At 41.0% G+C, this 19,651-nt stretch overlaps 1 protein-coding gene across 1 annotated transcript in view; it reads left to right on the top strand.

Annotated features, from left to right (window-relative positions):
- SPATA18 (spermatogenesis associated 18) overlaps positions 1-19,651 on the top strand; it is a 42,922-nt gene that overhangs the window by 1,126 nt on the left and 22,145 nt on the right. Inside the window, exons 2-4 of the mRNA XM_023737350.1 lie at positions 9,732-9,837; positions 9,962-10,077; positions 14,931-15,034. Of these exons, the coding sequence (XP_023593118.1) occupies positions 9,732-9,837; positions 9,962-10,077; positions 14,931-15,034 (326 nt within the window). The remainder of the gene's footprint in view (positions 1-9,731; positions 9,838-9,961; positions 10,078-14,930; positions 15,035-19,651) is intronic.

Raw genomic sequence — 19,651 nt, 5'->3', positions numbered from 1 at the left:
ATATATATATATATATATATATATAAATTGTCACGCAGTAACATTTAACAAAAATGACACTAGTTTTTGATTGGACCAAATTAAATGATAGTTTTAGAAAGTACCGGTAAGTATTGAGAAATGCCGTAATTTATTACACTTTTCCTTCTCAGTAACAGTGGCCCCTCTGTACTCACTGAAACCATTTCCATCTAGCTGCTTCTCCCCTCACCACACTACAGTAGAGACTTCACTTTCCAAATCTTGCGGCCATTTCCCAGGCAACATCATTCTTCTTGAGCTGTTGGACATTCTGTTGCTTTTGACTGTTGACACCCCTGTTCTCCTAAGGCTCTGATACTTTTTGTCTCCCTGCCTGACCCGCTCCTCTCTTGTGGCTGTTCTTCAAGGGCCAGACTTTAGGAGTCTTCTTTTCAACCTCCACTCCTGTTTCAACTCTTACATGTACGCCAATGAATCTACTGTGTGTAAAAGTCTGGATTAGGCACTCTGTTTTTATTGACAATTTTTAGCATTCTACATTTATTCATTAGTTATTCATTCAAAAAGTATATTTTTTTCAGAGCTTACTATGTGCCTATGTATGTGCTAGCTGCTGAGAATAGAAATGAGAACTGCATCTTAAAGATGAATTTCCACTTGAGGAAGATAGAGGAAACAGCGTATGCAAAAAAAAAAAAAAAGTCAGGGAGGCATTAAAGAGCTGCCATATTTGGGAGGGCCTGTGAATGCTTCAGAGGCCCTGGTGGCACAGTGATTAAGAGCTCCGCTGCTAACCAAGAGTATGGTAGTTCAAATCCATCAGCTGCTGTTTGGAAACCCTATGGAGCAGTTCTACTCTGCCCAGTAGGGTCACTATGAGTCGGAATTGACTTGACGGCAGTGGGTTTTGGATTTTTGTGAATGGTTCAGTGCATGGAGTGGAAGTGAGATTAGGCTGCATAGGCTGGGTGGTTGGGGCCAGATGGTAATAGGCCTTGGGAATGGTGTGTTAAGGAGTTTGAACTTATCCTGAGGGCAAGGGGAAGAAACTAAATGCATTATGCAGGGTAGAGACATGTTTGGATTCTATTTTGGAAAGGTTACCCTAGCTGTAGCATAACCAAGAAATTGGAGAACAGATGGAGCTGGACTATACTTTAGGCAAAAGATTGTACTAACCTCTTGTAAGCTACTCTGGCCCATTTAGTAAACAAAGTCAAAGACTCTGAGAATGGTCCTTAAGGTTTACGTAAGAGTGTGCTGCCCCAGATTCTTAAATTTATCATGTAACATCTATATGACTTTGTTGATCAACTCTGTAAAGGGATCAAATAACCTTCTTGGAGTTTGGTTATTTGCAGAAGTGGATTCTGATCATCTAATGACTCCACTGAGATGTTAAGATGTTAACGCTCCTTACAGTGTTGGCAATGTCTGGAGTAGGTCAACTCTGGCAGGAGTCCCCCCCTCCCCCCCAGATGCTTTTGTGTACCCTCAGGGTCCTGTGGAGTAGGAAGTTAACCTGGGTCAGATGGTCTGAGATTCTTTAAAAAATTGTATGCTCGACTCTGTATAGTTACAGTTCTTGCTGTTGTTAGGTGCTATTGAGTCAGTTCCGACTCATAACAACCCTATAGGACAGAATAGAACTGCCCTTTAGAGTTTCCAGGGAGTGGCTGATGGATTTGAATTGCTGACGTTTTGGTTAGCAGCTGAGCTCTTAACCACTATGCCACCAGGGCTCCCTAGTTACAGTAGCAAATGGTATAAATTTTCTATACCCTTGAAATTCCATCCTCAAGCTAGGATAAGATTGCATTTCTTAAGGTAAAATAATAGACACCAGGACATTACAATCTCGAAACTTTTGATTACTCAGTATGTGAGTGGGCATGGTGGGGAGGGCTGGTAATGCTTCCTCTTGCATTACTGTGCTCTCATGTTACAGAAATCTGCACTAACAAGTGAAAACAGCATATTAAATATCAATACATAAAATGAGATCTTAAAGAGGTAGCTCTTCAGATTGTTTTAGAATAATTTCTGTGGTTGAAATAAAAGCTGCCTATGTGCCAAACTGTGCCTGATTCCAAAGGGTTATTGTAGTTGCTATGGTGTGTGCAAACATACTCCCTGCCCATCTTCACTCCTCCTGCCTTTGTCAACATACTTCTACATTCTTGAGGATTTAATCTAACTGGTAAATGTATAGAGAACAATTTTCTTTCCTTTATCTCTTTAGTAGCCAGGCTATGCTGCAGTAATGAATTAACCCCAAATCTCAGTATCTCACCATAACAATTTATTTCTCATTCACGTTAAGTCTGATGGCAGCTCTCCTTCATTGGCTTGCTTCCAGGTGCCCTCTGTGGAGGAGCTATCTCATCACTTGACCTTTAAGAGCTTTACTGCAGAGGAAGAGAGAGAAAGAGCAAAGAATTTTTGCTGCTGTTAAATTACACATATCACTTCCACTCATTTTCCATTGGCCAGAATTTGTTACACGGCACCAATCTAACTTTAAGGAGTCCCCGGGTGGTGGCAAAGGTTAAATGCTAGACTACTAGCTGAAAGGTTGGCAGTTCAAACCCACGCAGAGGCACCTCGGAAGACAGGGCTGGCAATTTGCTTCTGAAAGGTCACAGCCATTGAAAACCCTATGAAGCAGTTCTACTCTGCACACAAGAGGTCGCTGTGAGTCGCGATTTGTTAGTCGGCAACTAACAATAACAATCTAACTATAATGGAGCTAGGGAAGCAAGTGAAAACATACAGAATATTTGATTGGTGTTACTGTTTCTGCCACATTTACTAATGATGAACTCATGACAACGAAAGAAAATGATAAGTGATTAAGGGGGGTTGTTTTCTTTTTAATAGAGAGACTATCAACTTTTTTAATTTGACTTTTCTTGTTTTTATATTAATGTAAATGTCATCATTGTTTGCTATTTAAGGAGAATAGGTAATGAGCAATGGAAAAAGGAAGCCTAATAGGAATTTTAATTAAGGGTCAAGACCCTATAAAATCTGGTGGAGAAGACTCAAGTTTAGGAATAGAATAGTAGGTATGAGGGAACCATTGGGTGGAGAATCTTGGATGATCAGGCTCTCAAGAGGGAAAACAAAGCCAACAAAACAGAACTGCTTGCCATCAAGTCAATTCCCACTCATAGCGACCCTATAGGACAGAGTAGAACCGCCCCATAGGGTTTCCAAGGAGTGCTGGTGGATATGAACTGCCAGCCTTAACCACTATGCCACCAGGGCTCCATGGGGGGAAATAGCTGACTGTTAATAAGGTCGAGGATGCTCAGAAGTAAAAGGAAGTGAAAAGAACCAAAGGATTGGTGGTCATTCTGGATAGGGACCACAGGAGTGCAAAGCAGAGCAGGATAGTGACTAGTGTGGAGAGAGTCGTTGCAGGACAGAAAGGGGAAATTTTGTCTAATTTTGGAGGTTAGACAAAATTTAGGCTCAATAGATCAGGAGCTTTGCTTTGGGCAAAAGAATGGCGACATTGAGGGCATGGGAACAAAACCACTATCCCGTTGCTCTCCTTACTCAAACTACCAAGCTTCTTGAAATAGTAATTTGTCTTCATTGCCTTTGCTTCTTAAACTCCCGTTTATTTCTCAACCAGTGCAATCTGGAAATGCCTGAAGTTGTCTCCACACCATTCTGTTATAACTGCTTTCATAATGATTACCAGAGGCCATTTGATAGTAGGTCAAATCTTTTTTTTTTTCCCCAATCCTTATCTGCTTGATTTCTCTGCAGCAATCTGGTCAAATTTTATGGTTTCAGCTACTTTCCAGATGCTAGTGACTCCCAAATCTATCTCCAGCTTGGACTTTCTCCAGAGCTCCTGACACGTGGCTGCTCCAAGGCCCCTTTAACCCAACAAATGGAACTGATTATCATCTCTACAGTCTTACTGGTTTTTCTTCTGTGGCCCCTGGCTGGGCAATGGCATCACAATCCACCCTGTGGCGCAAGTCAGAAAGCTGGGACTCCTTCTTCTCCATCTCTATCACACCTCACAATGGGTTCATTAAGCCTTGAGGATTCAACCTTTTAAATCTCTCCCCTCCATTAAGATTTGTTGAGACCATAATGCATGAGTGAAGCAGAGAATAAACCATGCTGTCCTGCTCCTTAACGTCTTTTTTTGGCTTCCTGGTTCTTTATCTTTCTTCCTGGTTGTCCTCTCACTTCTCGTTGCTCTTGTTTTGATGTTTTTCATTCATTGACACTTCATCCTCAGCCCACTTTTGGAACAGCAAGATTGCCTTCCACTCTGCCTTCAGTCTCTGGTGATCTCATCTATGCATATGGCATCTACTCTTTCCCATCTGCTGAAGACTTCCAAAGCCACACCTTCAACCCTACCTCTCTTCTGAGCTCCAACTTATTTTTCATTTGCTTTTGGGGATAGCATGGTTGAGATCTCCGCCTCCAGTGGTGGAGGTTGTGGGAATCTTCATCTCTTCCCAATTACTTAACCTCTTTGATTTTCCTCATCAATGAATTGGGGATGATGATGATATCCAATTTGTTGAGCTGTTGTGAGAATTAGCTTAAATAGTGTATATAAAGCTCTTAGCGCAGTGCCTGGCTGGCATACAGTAGGTGCTCAATAACTGTTAGGTATTATTACCAAACATCTCCCTCTGTAGGTCCTTTAGGCCTCCTAAACTGAACAGTCCAAAAACAAACTCAGGATCAACACTCTCACACCTCTTCCCCATTTCTAAACTTCTTTCATTTCCTCAAGTAATAGTAACATCAGTAGGAGCTTGGCTGACACAGGTGTGATTTGGGGTTGGGAAAGACTTTTAATGGACTCTTCATGTCTCCACAACGCTCAACATCTCTCTGACAGACCATTAGCAACCCTCTACCTCCCCACCAGACTTGCTCTCTAATCCAAACCCTATCTGATCTGCTCCTACCAGAGTGATTTTTGTAAAAAGCAAATCAAATCTGACCATGTCATATCCAGTCTCCCCAGTCTGTCCTGTTAAATGTTTTGATGTTGAGATAATTAAAGCCTGAAATCTTCAATGTGGCAAATAAAATATTCATTATTTGATCTTGGAACCTTGTATTTCACTTTCTCCTAATACGCCTTGCTGCTTCTTGCCCTTGGTACTTGCTGTTCCTTCCTCTTGAAATGTCCTTCCCTCTTACCCCTCACCAGAGAGTTTTTTCTGCTTCTGCAGCACACTATCCATGTAGAGCACTGCCATGGATTGAACTGTGTCCCTCCAAAATATCTGTCAACTTGGCTAGGTCATGATTCCCAGTATTGTATGATTGTCTACCATTTTGTCACCTGATGGGATTTCCCTGTACTTAAATCCTATCACTATGATGTTAATGAGATGAATTAGTGGCAATTATATTGATGAGATCTACAAGATTAGATAGTGTCTTAAGCCAATCTCTTTTGAGATGTAAAAGAGAGAAGCAAGCAGAGAGACATAGGGACCTCATACTACCAAGAAAGCAGCACCAGGAGCAGAGTGCATCCTTTGGACTTGGGGTCCCTGCGACTGAGAAGCTCCTTGACCAGGGAAAGATTGATGACAAGGACCTTCCTCCAGAGCCGAGGGAGAAAACTTTCCCCTGGAGCTGATGCCCTGAATTTGGACTTGTAGCCTACTAGACTGTGAGAAAATAAATTTCTGTTTGTTAAAGCCATCCACTTGTGGTATTTCTGTTATAGCAGCACTAGATAACTAAGACAAGCACTTAATACACTCTAAGATAGTTATTACCCGCTTGTTTCCCATTCTCTGTACTACTTGCCCAGCTGCTGAGCTTATTCACAGCAGGCAACTTTTTTTTTTTTTTTAAATGTAGCTTCGTTTCCAGAGCCATCGGCCCAGGGACTTACATATAATAGGAATTCAGTGCTTCATGAGTGAATGAATTTGGAGAATCTGTGCTTTGGAACTAGGAGACAGTATAATTAGTTCTTATCTTTTATTTATCTTGTGTTTAGTAGAACAACGTGACCTTGTTGCAACTCGAGTATCTGGTGCAGTGCTTTGTGTTAGAAGTTTTGGCATGTTGTGACATGTCTTGGGAAAAGGAACTGTACGACACAGTATATTCTCTTCTGTTATTTAAGTTGTGTATACTCATTCGAAAAACATTCCTTTAGGCCCTCACTATATACCAAGCACTGGGTAAGACACAGGAGCAGATGACAATACTTCAATAATACTGTACTTCTAATTACTGTGTGCCTCTTCTATGCTAGTCTCTGCACCTGAGTTAGCTTGTGAAATAGGTACCAGCCACATCCTACATAAGAGAAAACAAATGCTCTTTTCAAAGGGAATGCTGCTAATACACGGCAGAATCGGATTTGAACGAAGGGCTATCTAATTCCTAAGCCCTATGCTTCTTTCAATACTGCATACCACCTCATAAGTATCAATTGTTGAATGTTTTTTGTCTCTGAGGTGATACACATAACATTATTTTGACTTAATTCTTCTAATACCTTACAAGGCATTATTATCCTTATTTGGCTGGAGAGGAAATGGGCTCAGACAGGTTAAGTAACTTGTACGGGATCACACAGAACTGTGGCAATTGGCAGAGCAAAGATAACTCACTCTTTCACCTAAAACACAATAAAATATTAAAAAAAAGATAACTCAGGTCTGCTTGACTCCGAAGCCCTTCCTCTATCCACTTAGCACATGGCATGATCTAGCCAGAGGGCAAAAGTCTTATAAGCAAGGAATCGAAGTTCAATATGATAAGTGCCCCTGGGTGGTCCAAATGATTAACACACTTGGCTGCTAACCGAAGGACTGGAGGTTCAAGTCCACCCTGAGGTGCCTCTGAAGAAAGGCCTGGAGATCTACTTCTGAAAAACCAGCCATTGAAAACTCTATGGAACACAGTTCTACTCTGTCACATGGGGTGGCCATGAGTTGGAATCCACTTGACAGCAACTGTTTTTGTTTTGGTGATAAGTGCAGGAGTAAAATCGCAGGGGCAAAGGGCCACAGGTTCAATGAGGAAGAAGTGCAGATGGCTGCTAAGGCTCTGGGTTTCCAGATGTTTGGATCATATAAACATTATTCTATTAAACTACTCATTCATTCATCAAACATTGTTTGGGCCCTTTAGTTTGCTATGGACACTGGTGATAATAGATACAAACATGAGAAAGGCAGTTGTTTGGTCTTTCTTGGGAGGAGGGGATAGAAGCGTGGGGCATAGAAACAAATGGCTACAACAGAGCAGATACTACTTACCAAGCATGGAGAGTAAACCGCTGTCCTCTCAATGACTATGAGGACATCCCATCCAGACTCTTTACCAGGCCTGCAAGGCCCTCCTGGGCCTGTCCTGCCAACCTCTCTGACCTTTTGTGCTTCTACCACATTGACCTGCTTTTGGTTCTCAAGGATGCCAAACTTGTTCCTGTCTCAGGGCCTTTGCGCTTACTGTTCCCCAAAAGCCAGCTCTTTCCCTAGTACTTTGCATCATTGAATCTTATCATCTAGGGCTTAGCACCAATATCACCTCCTCAGAGAAGCCTTCCCTGACTGCCCTCATCATTCACTGTCACATCATCCAGCTCTCCCTCTGCTTCCTGCACTAATCACAATCTAGAAATCAATATAGTTTAGTAGTTAATAGCGTGGGCCCTGGAACCAGGCCATGAGTTCAAATCTCAGCTCTGACATTTTACTAGCTGGGTAACCTTGGACAAGTTACTTAACCTTTGTGTGCCTCAGTTTTCTCATCTGAAAATGGAAACGATAATACTGGTACTCCTATTTCATAGTGTATTACATATATATATGGATTAAATGAGTTTATATATGTAAAGCACTAACAATACTTGGAGCATAGGAGGTATGTAATAAATACAAACTGAGTGAATCATCTCATTTTCGTTTATCCATCCAATACCTACTGAGGTTTTTTTTTGTATATACGAGCAATGAATAGGGCAGTCCTGTCCTCAAAGAGTGTACTGCCTATCTGAAACATTTCCCCTCTTGACATAGATATACATTTTACTTGTAAACTTCCACCTGGAGGTCTCCTAAGCTTTTTCTCTTCATTTTACTTTCTCTCCTCCTTGTACCCAGCTTCCTGTCCCAGGATCTCAAGTGCCTTATTATGGCTCAAGGTGACACCTAAATCGGTTCATTTTTATACATACATGATTTGTTCGTTGCTTATAGTTGGACTCCTTCTTTTAGTGTTGGAATCAGTTAGAGGTTTGGTTAATGATGAAATGGTAAACGCTTACCAAGGAGATGACAAAAGCAGAATAATGGCTAAATGGCCTGCCTCTTAGCTTCCACACATTCTGTTTTCATTGCTTAGCATGTTCCATAACCACTTGAACTACCCCTTTCCCCAAGTCTGCCTAATTTCTTCTCAGTTTAGATTTTACTTCCTTTTGGAAGCTTTCCCTAACTTTGCAAGACTAAAGGCTCTTGAGTAGACCTTGTAGTCACCTGTATAGCATTGTTGTTGTTGTTAGGTGCTGTTGAGTTGGTTCCAACTCATAGCGGCCCTATAGGACAGAGTAGAACTGCCCCATAGGGTTTCCAAGGAGCGGCTGGTGGATTTGAACTGCCGACCTTTTGATTAGCAGCCAAGCTCTTAACCGCTATGCCACTGGGCTTGTTATTTCACTGCAGGTTAACTGTTTACTTGCCTGTCTTCTGCACAAGTCTGCACATTCCATAAATTCCCAGGCCCTGTCTTTTTTTGTCTTATTCTTCATTGTATTCTCAACACAGCAATGCTTTACTACTGTTAACAAGTAGTATTCTTTACGCACATGTAATGTAAACATTGAACTTATATAAAGGATGAGAACTAATAAAACAGATAAATTAGTATGCAGTGTATCATATTACAGAGTCCCTGGGTGGCACAATTGGTTAATGCTCAACTACTAGACAAAATGTTGGTGGTTTGAACCCACGCAGAGGCTCCTCGGAAGACAGGCCTGGTGATATGCTTCTGGAAGGTCACAGCCATTCAAAACCCTATAGGGTGCAGTTCTATTCTGCAACACATGCGGTTGCTATGAGTTGGAATCGACTTGATGGCAACTGGTTTGTTTGTTTGGTTTGGTATAGTATTACAAAAAGTCTATTCACTTTTAAAAAGAATTTTTTGCAGAGTTCTACTGAATAGGGAGTCAGGGTTGTTGCTATAACAAACAACCCCCAAATCTCAGTGGCTTCAGACACACACACACACACACACAGACACACACACACACACACACACACACACACACACGCACACACACACACTCACACTTTATTTCTCCATCAACAGTTCAGTGCAAGTGTTCAGTGAGCAGCCTTCCAAATCTTTTGGCCCCATTATCCCTTATGTCCTTGGGGTCCTCTGCTAGACCCTCTGCATTCAGCAGGCAGATGGGGAAAGCGAAAGAGGAGACTCTGTCAAGAAGCTTTCTTCTAGGTGAGGCCTGAAAGTGGCACTCGTCACTTCCCAACCCATTGACAGGAACTCAGTTACATGGCCACATGAACTGCTAGGGAAGCAGGGAAAGTAGTCTAGTGCTGTGCTGAGGAGAAAAGGGCCTAGGTTTCGGTGAACACATAGCAGACTGTGCCACTGGGGCATACTGGAGCCAGTCAGTCCTTGTAAGGCGCTTGTCTATCTGCTTTGGGTCAGAGAGTGAAGGAATTGCCTTAATGCCTACTGTTTTGGCTTTGCAGACAAACTCATGTGACCAAAATCTAAATATTTGCCTCGAACTCATTGAGCAAGTTGCCAAGCTGCAGGGACAACTCTTTGGGATCCTCTCTACAGCAGCCCAAGAGGGTGAGAATGGCCTGTGCTTTCCCATCCAGCTCTCTCCTTTTTTTTTTTTTTTAGCCTCTGTGCTCAGTGGCTCAGTTGGTGCAGTTGGATTTCTCTTGTTGACCTGATTTATGTATTCTTTTAGGAGGACATTATGCTGGTGTGGAAATAATCAAATCACGCCTTTTGCCTTGGCTGGAGGCTTCCTTTACTGCTGCTTCCATGGGAAAGCCTGTTGACAGCACAGTTCCCTCTTTACAGGTATGATGTTAAAGGATAACCCTTGGCTTTCAGCATCCTGAACCAGATCTAGGAACTCAAGCATGTGTAAGATATGGTTTCTAACTAGTGAGGGACTCAATTCTAGTTAGGGAGTTGGGGCACATATATAAAAGGTGAGTTTCTGTATAAAGTAGCATAATGGGTTGAGTTTGCTCTTAAGACAGAGCTGCATTCAAATCTCAGCTTTGCCTACTTATTAACGGTGTGACTTCAGGCAAATCAGTGAGCCTGTACTTCCTCAGCTGTAAAATGGACATGATAGTGATCTACATACATCTGGGGCACTGCTTGGCCTGTACTAGACACTAAATAGTAACTTTTAAGTGACAAATTAGTCATCTAGACAATTAGAGCTTCAGAAAAGGCATGCGGCAGAGTTGTATCCTTTCACCTTACTTATTCAATTTGTATGCTGAACAAATAAGCCGTCAAACTGGGCTATATGAAGAAGAACCCAGCATCAGGATTGGAAGAAAACTCGTTAACAACCTGTGACATGCAGATGACACAACCTTGCTTGCCAAAAATGAAGATGACTTGAAGAGCTTACTGATGAAGGTAAAAGACCACAGGCTTCAGTATGGATTATACCAGAACTTGAAGAAAGTGAAAATTCTCACAATTGGACTGATAAAAAACATCATGATAAATGGAGAAAAAAATTGAAGTTATCAAGGATTTCATCCTACTTGGATCCACAATCAGTGCGCATGGAAGCTGCAGTCAAGAAATAAAGTGACACATTGCATTGGGGGAATCTGCTGTAAAAGACCTATTTAAAGTTCTTGAAAAGCAAAGATGTCACTTTGTTGACTAAGATGCACCCGACCTAAGCCATGGCCTTTTCAATCACCTCATATGCTTGTGAGAGCTGGACAATGAAAAAAAAGACGTCATGTATTTGAATTGTAGTATTGGCGAAGAATATTGAATATACCATGAATAGTGAACAAATCAGTCTTAGAAGAAATACAATCAGAATGCTCCTTCTTGCCTACTTTAGACACATCATCAAGAAACACCAATAGTTAGAAAAGGATATCATGTTTGATAAATTAGAGGGTCAGTGAAAATGAGGGAAAAACTCTATGAGATGGATTGGCACAATAGACACAACAGTGGGCTCAAACATATCAAACATGAGGATGCCATAGGACTGGGCAACGTTTTGTTCTATTATACATAAGGTCTCCAAGAGTAGAGCTGCCTTGATGGCCACTAACAACAACAACAGTAACAAGGGCCTCAGTAGATGATAATATCCATATGCCTACAAAGAAGAACAGTTAATAGGACTATTACCCAAATTTATGCATTAGTGTGTATTATGCAAATTTACGTGCCAAGCACTAATGCCAAAGATGAAGAAATTGAAGACTTTTTACCAACTTCTGCAGTCAGAAATTGATCAAACATGCAATCAAGATACATTGATAATTACTGGTGATTGGAATGCAAAAGTTGGAAACAAAGAAGCAGAATCAGTAGTTGGAAAATATGATCTTGGTGTTAGAGACAATGCCAGAGACTGAATGATACAATTTTGCAAGATCAGCAACTTGTTCTTTGTGAATACCTTTCTACAGTATAATAAACAGCGACTATACACATGGACCTCACCAAATAGAAAACACAGGAATCAAATCCACTACATCTGTGGAAAGAGACAATGGAGAAGCTCAAAATCATCAGTCAGAACAAGGCCAAGGGCTGACTGCAGAACAGACCATCAATTGCTGATATTCAAGTTCAAGTTGAAGCTGAAGAAAATTTAAACAAGTCCACGAGAGCCAAAGTATGACCTTGAGTATATCTCACCTGAATTTAGAGACCATCTCAAGAATAGATTTGATGCATTGAACACTAATGACTGAAGACCAGATGAGCTATAGAATGACATCAAGGACATCATAAGTGAAGAAAGCAAGAGGTCATTAAAAAGACAGGAAAGAAATAAAAGACCAAAATAGATGTCAGAAGAGACTCTGAAACTTGCTCTTGAATGTCAACTAGCTAAAGTGAAAGGAAAAAATGATGAAGTAAAAGAGCTGATTTTAAAGGGTGGCTCGAGAACGCAAAGTAAAGTGTTAGAAAACTAAAAGGGAGAAACATGCTCAGCATTCCTCAAGCTAAAATAACTGAAGAAAAAATTCAAACCTCAAGTTGCAATATTGAAGGATTCTATGGGCAGTATATTGAACAATGCAGGAAGCATCAAAAGAAGATGGAAGGAATACACAGAATCACTGTACCAAAAAGAATTGGTTGATGTTCAGCCATTTCAGGAGGTAGCATATGAACAAAAACCTATGGTATTGAAGGAAGAAGTCCAAGCTGCACTGAAGGCATTGGTGAAAAACAAGGCTCCAGGAATTGACCAAATACCAACTGACATGTGTTAACAAATGAATGCAATGATAGAAGAACCCACTTGTCTGTGCCAAGAAATTTGGAAGACAGCTACCTGGCTAACTGACTGCAAGAGATCCATATTTGTTCCTGTTCCAAAGAAAGGTAGCCCAACAGAATGTGGAAATTGTCAAACAATATCATTCATATCATATGCAAGTAAAATTTTGCTGAGTATAATTCAAAAATGGTTGTAGGGGTATATAGACAGGGAACTGCCAGAAATTCAAGCTGGATTCAGAAGAGGATGTGGAATGAGAGATATCATCGTTGATGTCAGATGGATCTTGGCTGAAAGCAGAGAATACTAGAAAGATGTCTACCTCTGTTTTATTGACTGTGTAAAGGCGTTCGACTGTGTGGATCATAACAAACTATAGATAACATTTTGAAGAATGAGAATTCCATAACACTTAATTTTGCCCACATGGAACCTGTACATAGACCAAGACACAATCGAACAGAGCAAGGGGATACTTTGTGGTTTGAAATCAGGAAAGGTGTGTGTCAGGGTTGTATCCTTTCACCATATTTATTCAATCTGTATGTTGAGCAAATAATCCGAGAAGCTGGACTATGTGAAGAAAAACAGGGCATCAGGATTGGAGGAAGACTCATTAACAACCTGCGTTATACAGATGATACAACCTTGCTTGCTGAAAGTGAAGAGGACTCGAAGCACTTACTGATGAAGATCAGAGACGACAGCCTTCAGTATGGATTATACCTCAACATAAAGAAAACAAAAATCCTCATAACTGAACCAATAAAGCACATCATGATAAACGGAGAAAATATTATTGAAGTTGTCAAGGATTTCATTTTACTTGGATCCACAATGAACACCCATGGAAGCAGCAGTCAAGAAATCAAAAGACGAATTGCATTGGGCAAATCTGCTGCAAAAGACCTCTTTAAAGTGTTGAAAAGCAAAGATGTCACTTTGAGGTCTAAGGTGTACCTGACCCAAGCCATGGTATTTTTAATCGCCTCATATACACTTGAAAGCTGGACAATGAATAAGGAAGACTGAAGAAGAAGTGATGCCTTTGAATTACGGGGTTGGCAAAGAATATTGAATATACCATGGATTGCCAGAAGGACAAACAAATCTGTCTTGGAAGAAGTACAGCCAGGATGCTCTTATTGTGTGGGGAGGATGACGAAACTTCGACTCACATACTTTGGATATGTTATCAGGAGGGACCAGTCCCTGGAGAAGGACATCATGCTTGGTAAAGTAGAGGGTCAGTAAAAAAGAGGAAGATCCTCAACGAGATGGATTGACACAGTGGCTTCAACAATGGCCTCAAACATAGTAAAAATTGTGAGGATGGCACATGACCAGGCAGTGTTTTGTTATGATGTACATAGGGTTGCTATGAGTCGGATCTGACTCGACAGCACGTAACAATAACGTACACTATTTCAACAATTTCTACACGTTCAACACAGTGACATTGATTACACTCCTAAAGTTGTGCAACCATTCTCACTGTCCTTCTCCAAGTTGTTCCACTGCCGTTGACTTAAACTCACTTCCCCCAAGCTTCTCATCTAACCTTTCAAGTTGCTGTTGTCAATTTTATCTCACGTAGGTAATTCTTTAAAGGAGCACACTACTCAAGGCAGAAATACTAGTAATCGTACTTTTAAACATTTATATGGATACATAAATTTCTTTCTAAAATTGAAGCATTTAGAAAAGGGTGTTCTAAGCAAGAGGGCCTTCTGAGATAGTGGTTGAAGGCTTCCTGTTTGGAGATCACTGGGAAGAAATCCAGTCTCTCTTGTATGACCCTGGGTAAATTATCTAACCTTTTATGTCTCAGTTCCCTCATATACTGAATGAGGACAGTGATTTTACTGACCTAATAGGGTCCTTGTGAGAATTAGACATGATAAGCACTCGAAACAACTTGCACCGGGCCTAGCATATTAGGTAAGTACTCAATGGACGTCAATCATAATTAAGCAATATTTTTTCCTGAGGATTTTCATATGCTTCTCAGATTTTTCCCCCTGTAGGTGTTATTGTGGGTAAAGAGATGTAAGATGATGTCTCAAAGTCTTTATGTATGTGTGTAATTGAGATAACAATTTGCACACAGTGAAATCCACAGGTTGATGAGCTTTGATAAATGCATATGCCTGTGTGACTTACACCCTTATCAAGGTAGAAAACGTTTCCATCACTCCAGATCATTCCCCTTTGCCACTCTCCAGTCACCCCCCGCCCCCCGGGCAGTCAGTCTTCAGATTTTCATCACTGTAGACTAATTTGCCAGGACTAGGACATCATGTAAATGGAGCCAGCCACTATGTGCTCTTTTGTGCCTGGCTTCTTTTGTTCAGCGTAATGTTTTTGCAATTCATCCATGTTGTTTTCACATATTCCGACTTTTTTTTTTTTTTAATTCCAGGACACGTTTGATAAGGAGAGGAATTCTCTTTTTCGGGATCAGGACCTACAGTTAGATTCTGAATTGGGCTCAACTCGTAATCAACCCAAACAGGTTCAAGACGAGTAAGAGGAATGCAAGTTGTCTTTTTCCAGAAAGAATTATTTGCTCTAAATTTAATTGAATTTGAAAAGGGATAACGGCTCATATAAAATGTGGACATTTGCAAATAAGTAACATGATTTTGCGTCTATGGGTGTGGGGTGGAGTTGGGAGTCTATGTCTCTCAGTTTGGGGACAGGATATCTGTATTATGGTCTCTAAGACTAGTCCCCTCAGCTCTAGTCCTGGAGCATTGTCTTCTCCGTAGGCCCATTATCAGCCCACATTTTAAAAAAAAGGAAATATTGTTAGATGAGATCTATCTTTCGGGAGGAAAATAAGAAAAGATGCAGAAAGAGAAGGGTGCAAGATCAGGTAAGGTAGAAAATTACAAGGAAGAGCAATAGTAAAATGAAGCAGGCTGCATTCATCTGCCAGTTGTACTCATTCGGGTGGGTGGAGGTGTATATGCCTGACTAAGTCAGAGTCTTTAAAGAATGAACAACTCAAGATTTTGGAATAACTAGTAAATATAAAAATATACTGTAAAAAAGTTAAGCAATGCTGGGCAGAAACATTTATCAGATATATGCTATGTGCAGAGCCAGAGTAGCAAGCTCAGGAATCACTGCAAAGAAAATTGCAGACTTTGGGTTTCTACTTGAGGAAGATAGATAGATCTGTATGAAACTGCATTCAGCATAACGAACAAATACCTATCAGTAAGATGTTTCTCCTACTACAGCTTTGCTCCATGGCTGACATGTTTGGGATAGCAAGGAATTCTATTTTTAAGTAGTTAAGGCTTGTGATGGCATAAGCTATGACCCTGCCTTGTTCTCCGGTGAGATTTCCTTCTTTCTCCCCACAAGGAAAATACTTCTACTGATTTAATTTTGTCTGATTATAAAAATAATTCAGTAATTCAAATCTCCCTCAGAATATAAACATGAAAGTGAAAAATTACCTCGTATTCCATTCCTGTTAACATTTTGATATATTTTACTCCACACTTTGTACATGTTTGTATGCACACACACACACACACACCCCTCCACACACACCTATTCATTTTTGCAATTGAAATCATAGTCAGTGAACAGTTTTATATCAGTAGCAATCAAAATTTACAAATGTGCAAAAAAGCATAATTTCCCTAAATTTCAACAACTTATTTCAATTAACATCAGCCAATTATGGAGTGAAGGGGATCTTAAATTTGCCATTTCAAGGTAACTCAGAATTTTCTGGTTTATTGTAGTCCCTTTTGTGCTAGTATTTCAGTTAATTCCAAGTTCAGACTGCCTTTTAAGGGCTGGCTCTGCTCTCTCAAAGGATCTTCTTTTCCCTTCTCCTTTCTTAGACTGGCCTCTAGGGGCAGAGGGACGCTTGCCTGCTTTCCTGGTGCTAGAGGGCAGAAGCTTTTAGTCTTGTACTGCCCTCTGGGTTCTGGCTGGCCTTGATTCCACCTGGGCGCTAGTGTCTTTTGCTGATGGATGCTGAGTTGTGGCTGATCTGGTTAGGTCTCCTGGGGCATTAGCAGGCAATCTGCTGATGACCAGGCCCCTCCATTTCCTCTAGTGGTGAGTCAGTGCTTCAAGACTCCAGGCTTTTGCTGGCTCAGCACCAGTGAGTGCCAGGATTTCCCACTTCCCTTTCTTGCTACTAAAGGTCTCTGGGTGGCATAAATGTTTTGCGCTCAACTACTAACCTAAAAGTTGGCAGTTTGGACCTATCCCGCAGTGCCACAGAAGAAAGGTCTGGTGATCTGCTTCCGTAAAAAAGATTACATCCAAGAAAACCCTGTGGATCTCAGTTCTATTCCATAACATAGGATTGCCATGAGTCGGAACTGGTTTGGTTTTTGCTTTGTTTTTTGGTTTTCTTGGTACTGTGGTTCTGTTGTTACTCGTGAGAGGCACCATGGACTGAGAAACTTTATGGGTACATACTTTTTTATCTTAATTTGTATTTGGAAATAATATCAAACTTAAAGAAAATTTGCAAGGATAGTACCAAGAACACCCATATACCCTTTCACATACCTTTTGCCCTCTTTGTGCCTTCTCTTTTTCTCTGTCTGTGTACATGCTTCCCCCTCACCCCCAGAACTATTTGAAAATTGTATACATGAAGCTGCTTTCTGCTTTCCACTGGATTTCCTAATTTTTTTTAACCCACGTGTGTATCATATTTTTTTTTTTTTTATTTAAGGCGTTAAAAAATAATAGAGTCTATTTCCTGTATTCTATGGTTTGGCAAAGTAGAGGGTCATCAAAAAAGAGGAAGACTGTCAATGAGATGGATTGACACAGTGGCTCCAACAATGGGCTCAAACATAGCAACGATTGTGAGGATGGTGCAGGACCGGGCAATGTTTTGTTCTGTCGTACATAGGGTTGCTATGAGTTGGAACCGACTTGACGGCGCCTAACAACAACAACAACATGGTAGCCAGCTCTCTTCCTCCCTCACTTAGTCTGCCTACGTGCCTCTAGAGCAAGGGTGCTACATACCATGGAATGAATGGCCCACCCTAGAAGGTTCCCCATTTCTAACCTCGTGAGACTGGTTTGGTTCTGACTCAGTTCCAAAGTTGCAAATTCCAATAATAAAGGGCTGAACAGGGACAGGTCTACCCAGGTTTGAGGGAAACCTACACAAAGGAAGAACCATTAGATTTTATGCCTGGATTCTGGTCATGAATCTCTTTCCCTCATCTTGTATATCCAGTCTGTTAGTGTGTCCTGTTAAATCTACCTCCTACGCATCTCACACTTGTTCCTTTCTTTCTATTCCACTACTGCTGCCCTAGTTCAAGCCTCTGATGTCTCTTGCCTGGACCAGTTGCCTTCCAACTGGCTTCCTTGCATCTATTCTCGCGCTGCTACAATCCATTGCCCACATAGCAGCAATTTTTATTTTTGTTTTTATTGTATCAAGTCACCTCCCTGCTTAAAAGGGATTACTAGCCTCTCTTTATTCTGAGAGAAAAATTCCAGATGAATCACCAAGACTCTCAAGACTCTGAGTGGTCTGGCACTACCTCTCTCTCCACCCTCATTTCATGCTAGTCTCCCCTCACCCAGCCTCCTCCAGCCATGGTGGGCTTCTTTCAGTTTTACTGTCCACTTCTCATCTTGCGGCCTTTGCCTCTGCTCTTCCATTTTTGTGGAACAGCCTTCCACTGGTTCTTTGCTTGCTTGGATCTTTATTATTTTTCAGACTTCAGCTTAAATGTCACCTTCTCAGAGTCCTTCTTTGACTGCCATATGTTGAAAGATCTTCCATCTTCTCTTCCCTTAATCCTTTTTCACCACAATGTGTTTAGTCTCGTGATAGCACTTACAAAATTTTTAGCATTTGACTTGTTTACATATTGATGATCTATCTTCTCCACTAGACTGGAAACTCCAAAGGGTTACTCTCTTGTATTGCTATTTTGACACTGTTGTATCTCCAGCACACAGCCTGGTACATAGTAAGTGCTCAATAATTTGCCAAATGAATGAATAAAGCCTTAACAAAACATTTTAATAAAATATGCTAACCTGCTTAAAACAGTGCTTGGTACATGAATGTACCTCCCTTTCTTCTCTCTGTATGTCATCCAGGCTTGCCAAATTAGCATGTGATTTCTTTTATGTATATGTCTCAACATGTATGCTGTGTTGGGATTAAAAAAGCTCCTTCTTTATTCCTTTTCATACTCCCCTTCCTTTCTGGGTCCATTTTTTTCTTTTAGTCTTCTACAGTTTTCTCTTGATAACAGTGCTCGTTTTTCCCATATATACTTTTTTAAAATGGTTAACATAGTCACAGTAATTTCCTTTCAGCCTCCAGTAACCCCAATGAGAAGTTATTACAACTTTTGCTTTCTTTTAGACTTAAGACATTTCATTCATTATTCAGTTTTTTTTTTTAATGTCTACCATGTGACGGGCATTACTTTAGGTGCTGGGGACAGAGAGGAATAGACAAAATCTTTACTCTCAAGTGGTTCACAGTTTACTTCTAATGAGATTATAAATGTGAAACAAATGCTGGAGGAGCTCAGGAGAAGGGGAGGCAAATGTTGCTTGAGAGAGTCAGGGTGACATTTGGAGTGGCACTTGGGTGAGTGAGTGAGTTAGAGGAGGAGAAGGGAGTGGCATGGAACTTTGGGTAACTTACACCACCTCCTGTAAGTATCTGATTAGTTGGCATTTTTGGGATTTGATAGAAGTCCTGTTATCTCATTATTTCTTGGAGCCCTGGTGGTGCAGTGGTTAAAGCGCTTGGCTGCTAACCAAAAGGTGGGCAGTTTGAACCCACCAGCCACACCATGGGAAAAAGATGTGGCAGTCTGCTCCCATAAAAGATTTTCAGCCTTGGAAACCATATGGGGCAGTTATACCCTGTCGTATAGGGTGGCTATGAGTTAGAATCGAGTTTACAGCTAGGTTTATCTCATTATTTCTTAGTCTGCTTCACTCTCTAGGTAAGGATCCCAGTGTTTCACCCTCAGTTCTTCCATCTAAAGGGAAGGAGGAAGACTGATATGAGTCTTGACAGCAATCGCACTCTTGGCCTCAGGACTACTGTGATGAAAGTGTCTGGATGTTTCAGGGAGGCAGAGTCTGAGAAGTCATGACACCTTT

This window comes from Trichechus manatus, unplaced genomic scaffold (assembly GCF_000243295.1).
Source record: "Trichechus manatus latirostris isolate Lorelei unplaced genomic scaffold, TriManLat1.0 scaffold00101, whole genome shotgun sequence".
Classification (NCBI taxonomy): Eukaryota; Metazoa; Chordata; class Mammalia; order Sirenia; family Trichechidae; genus Trichechus; species Trichechus manatus.
This window is presented reverse-complemented; position numbering and strand designations above follow the sequence as displayed.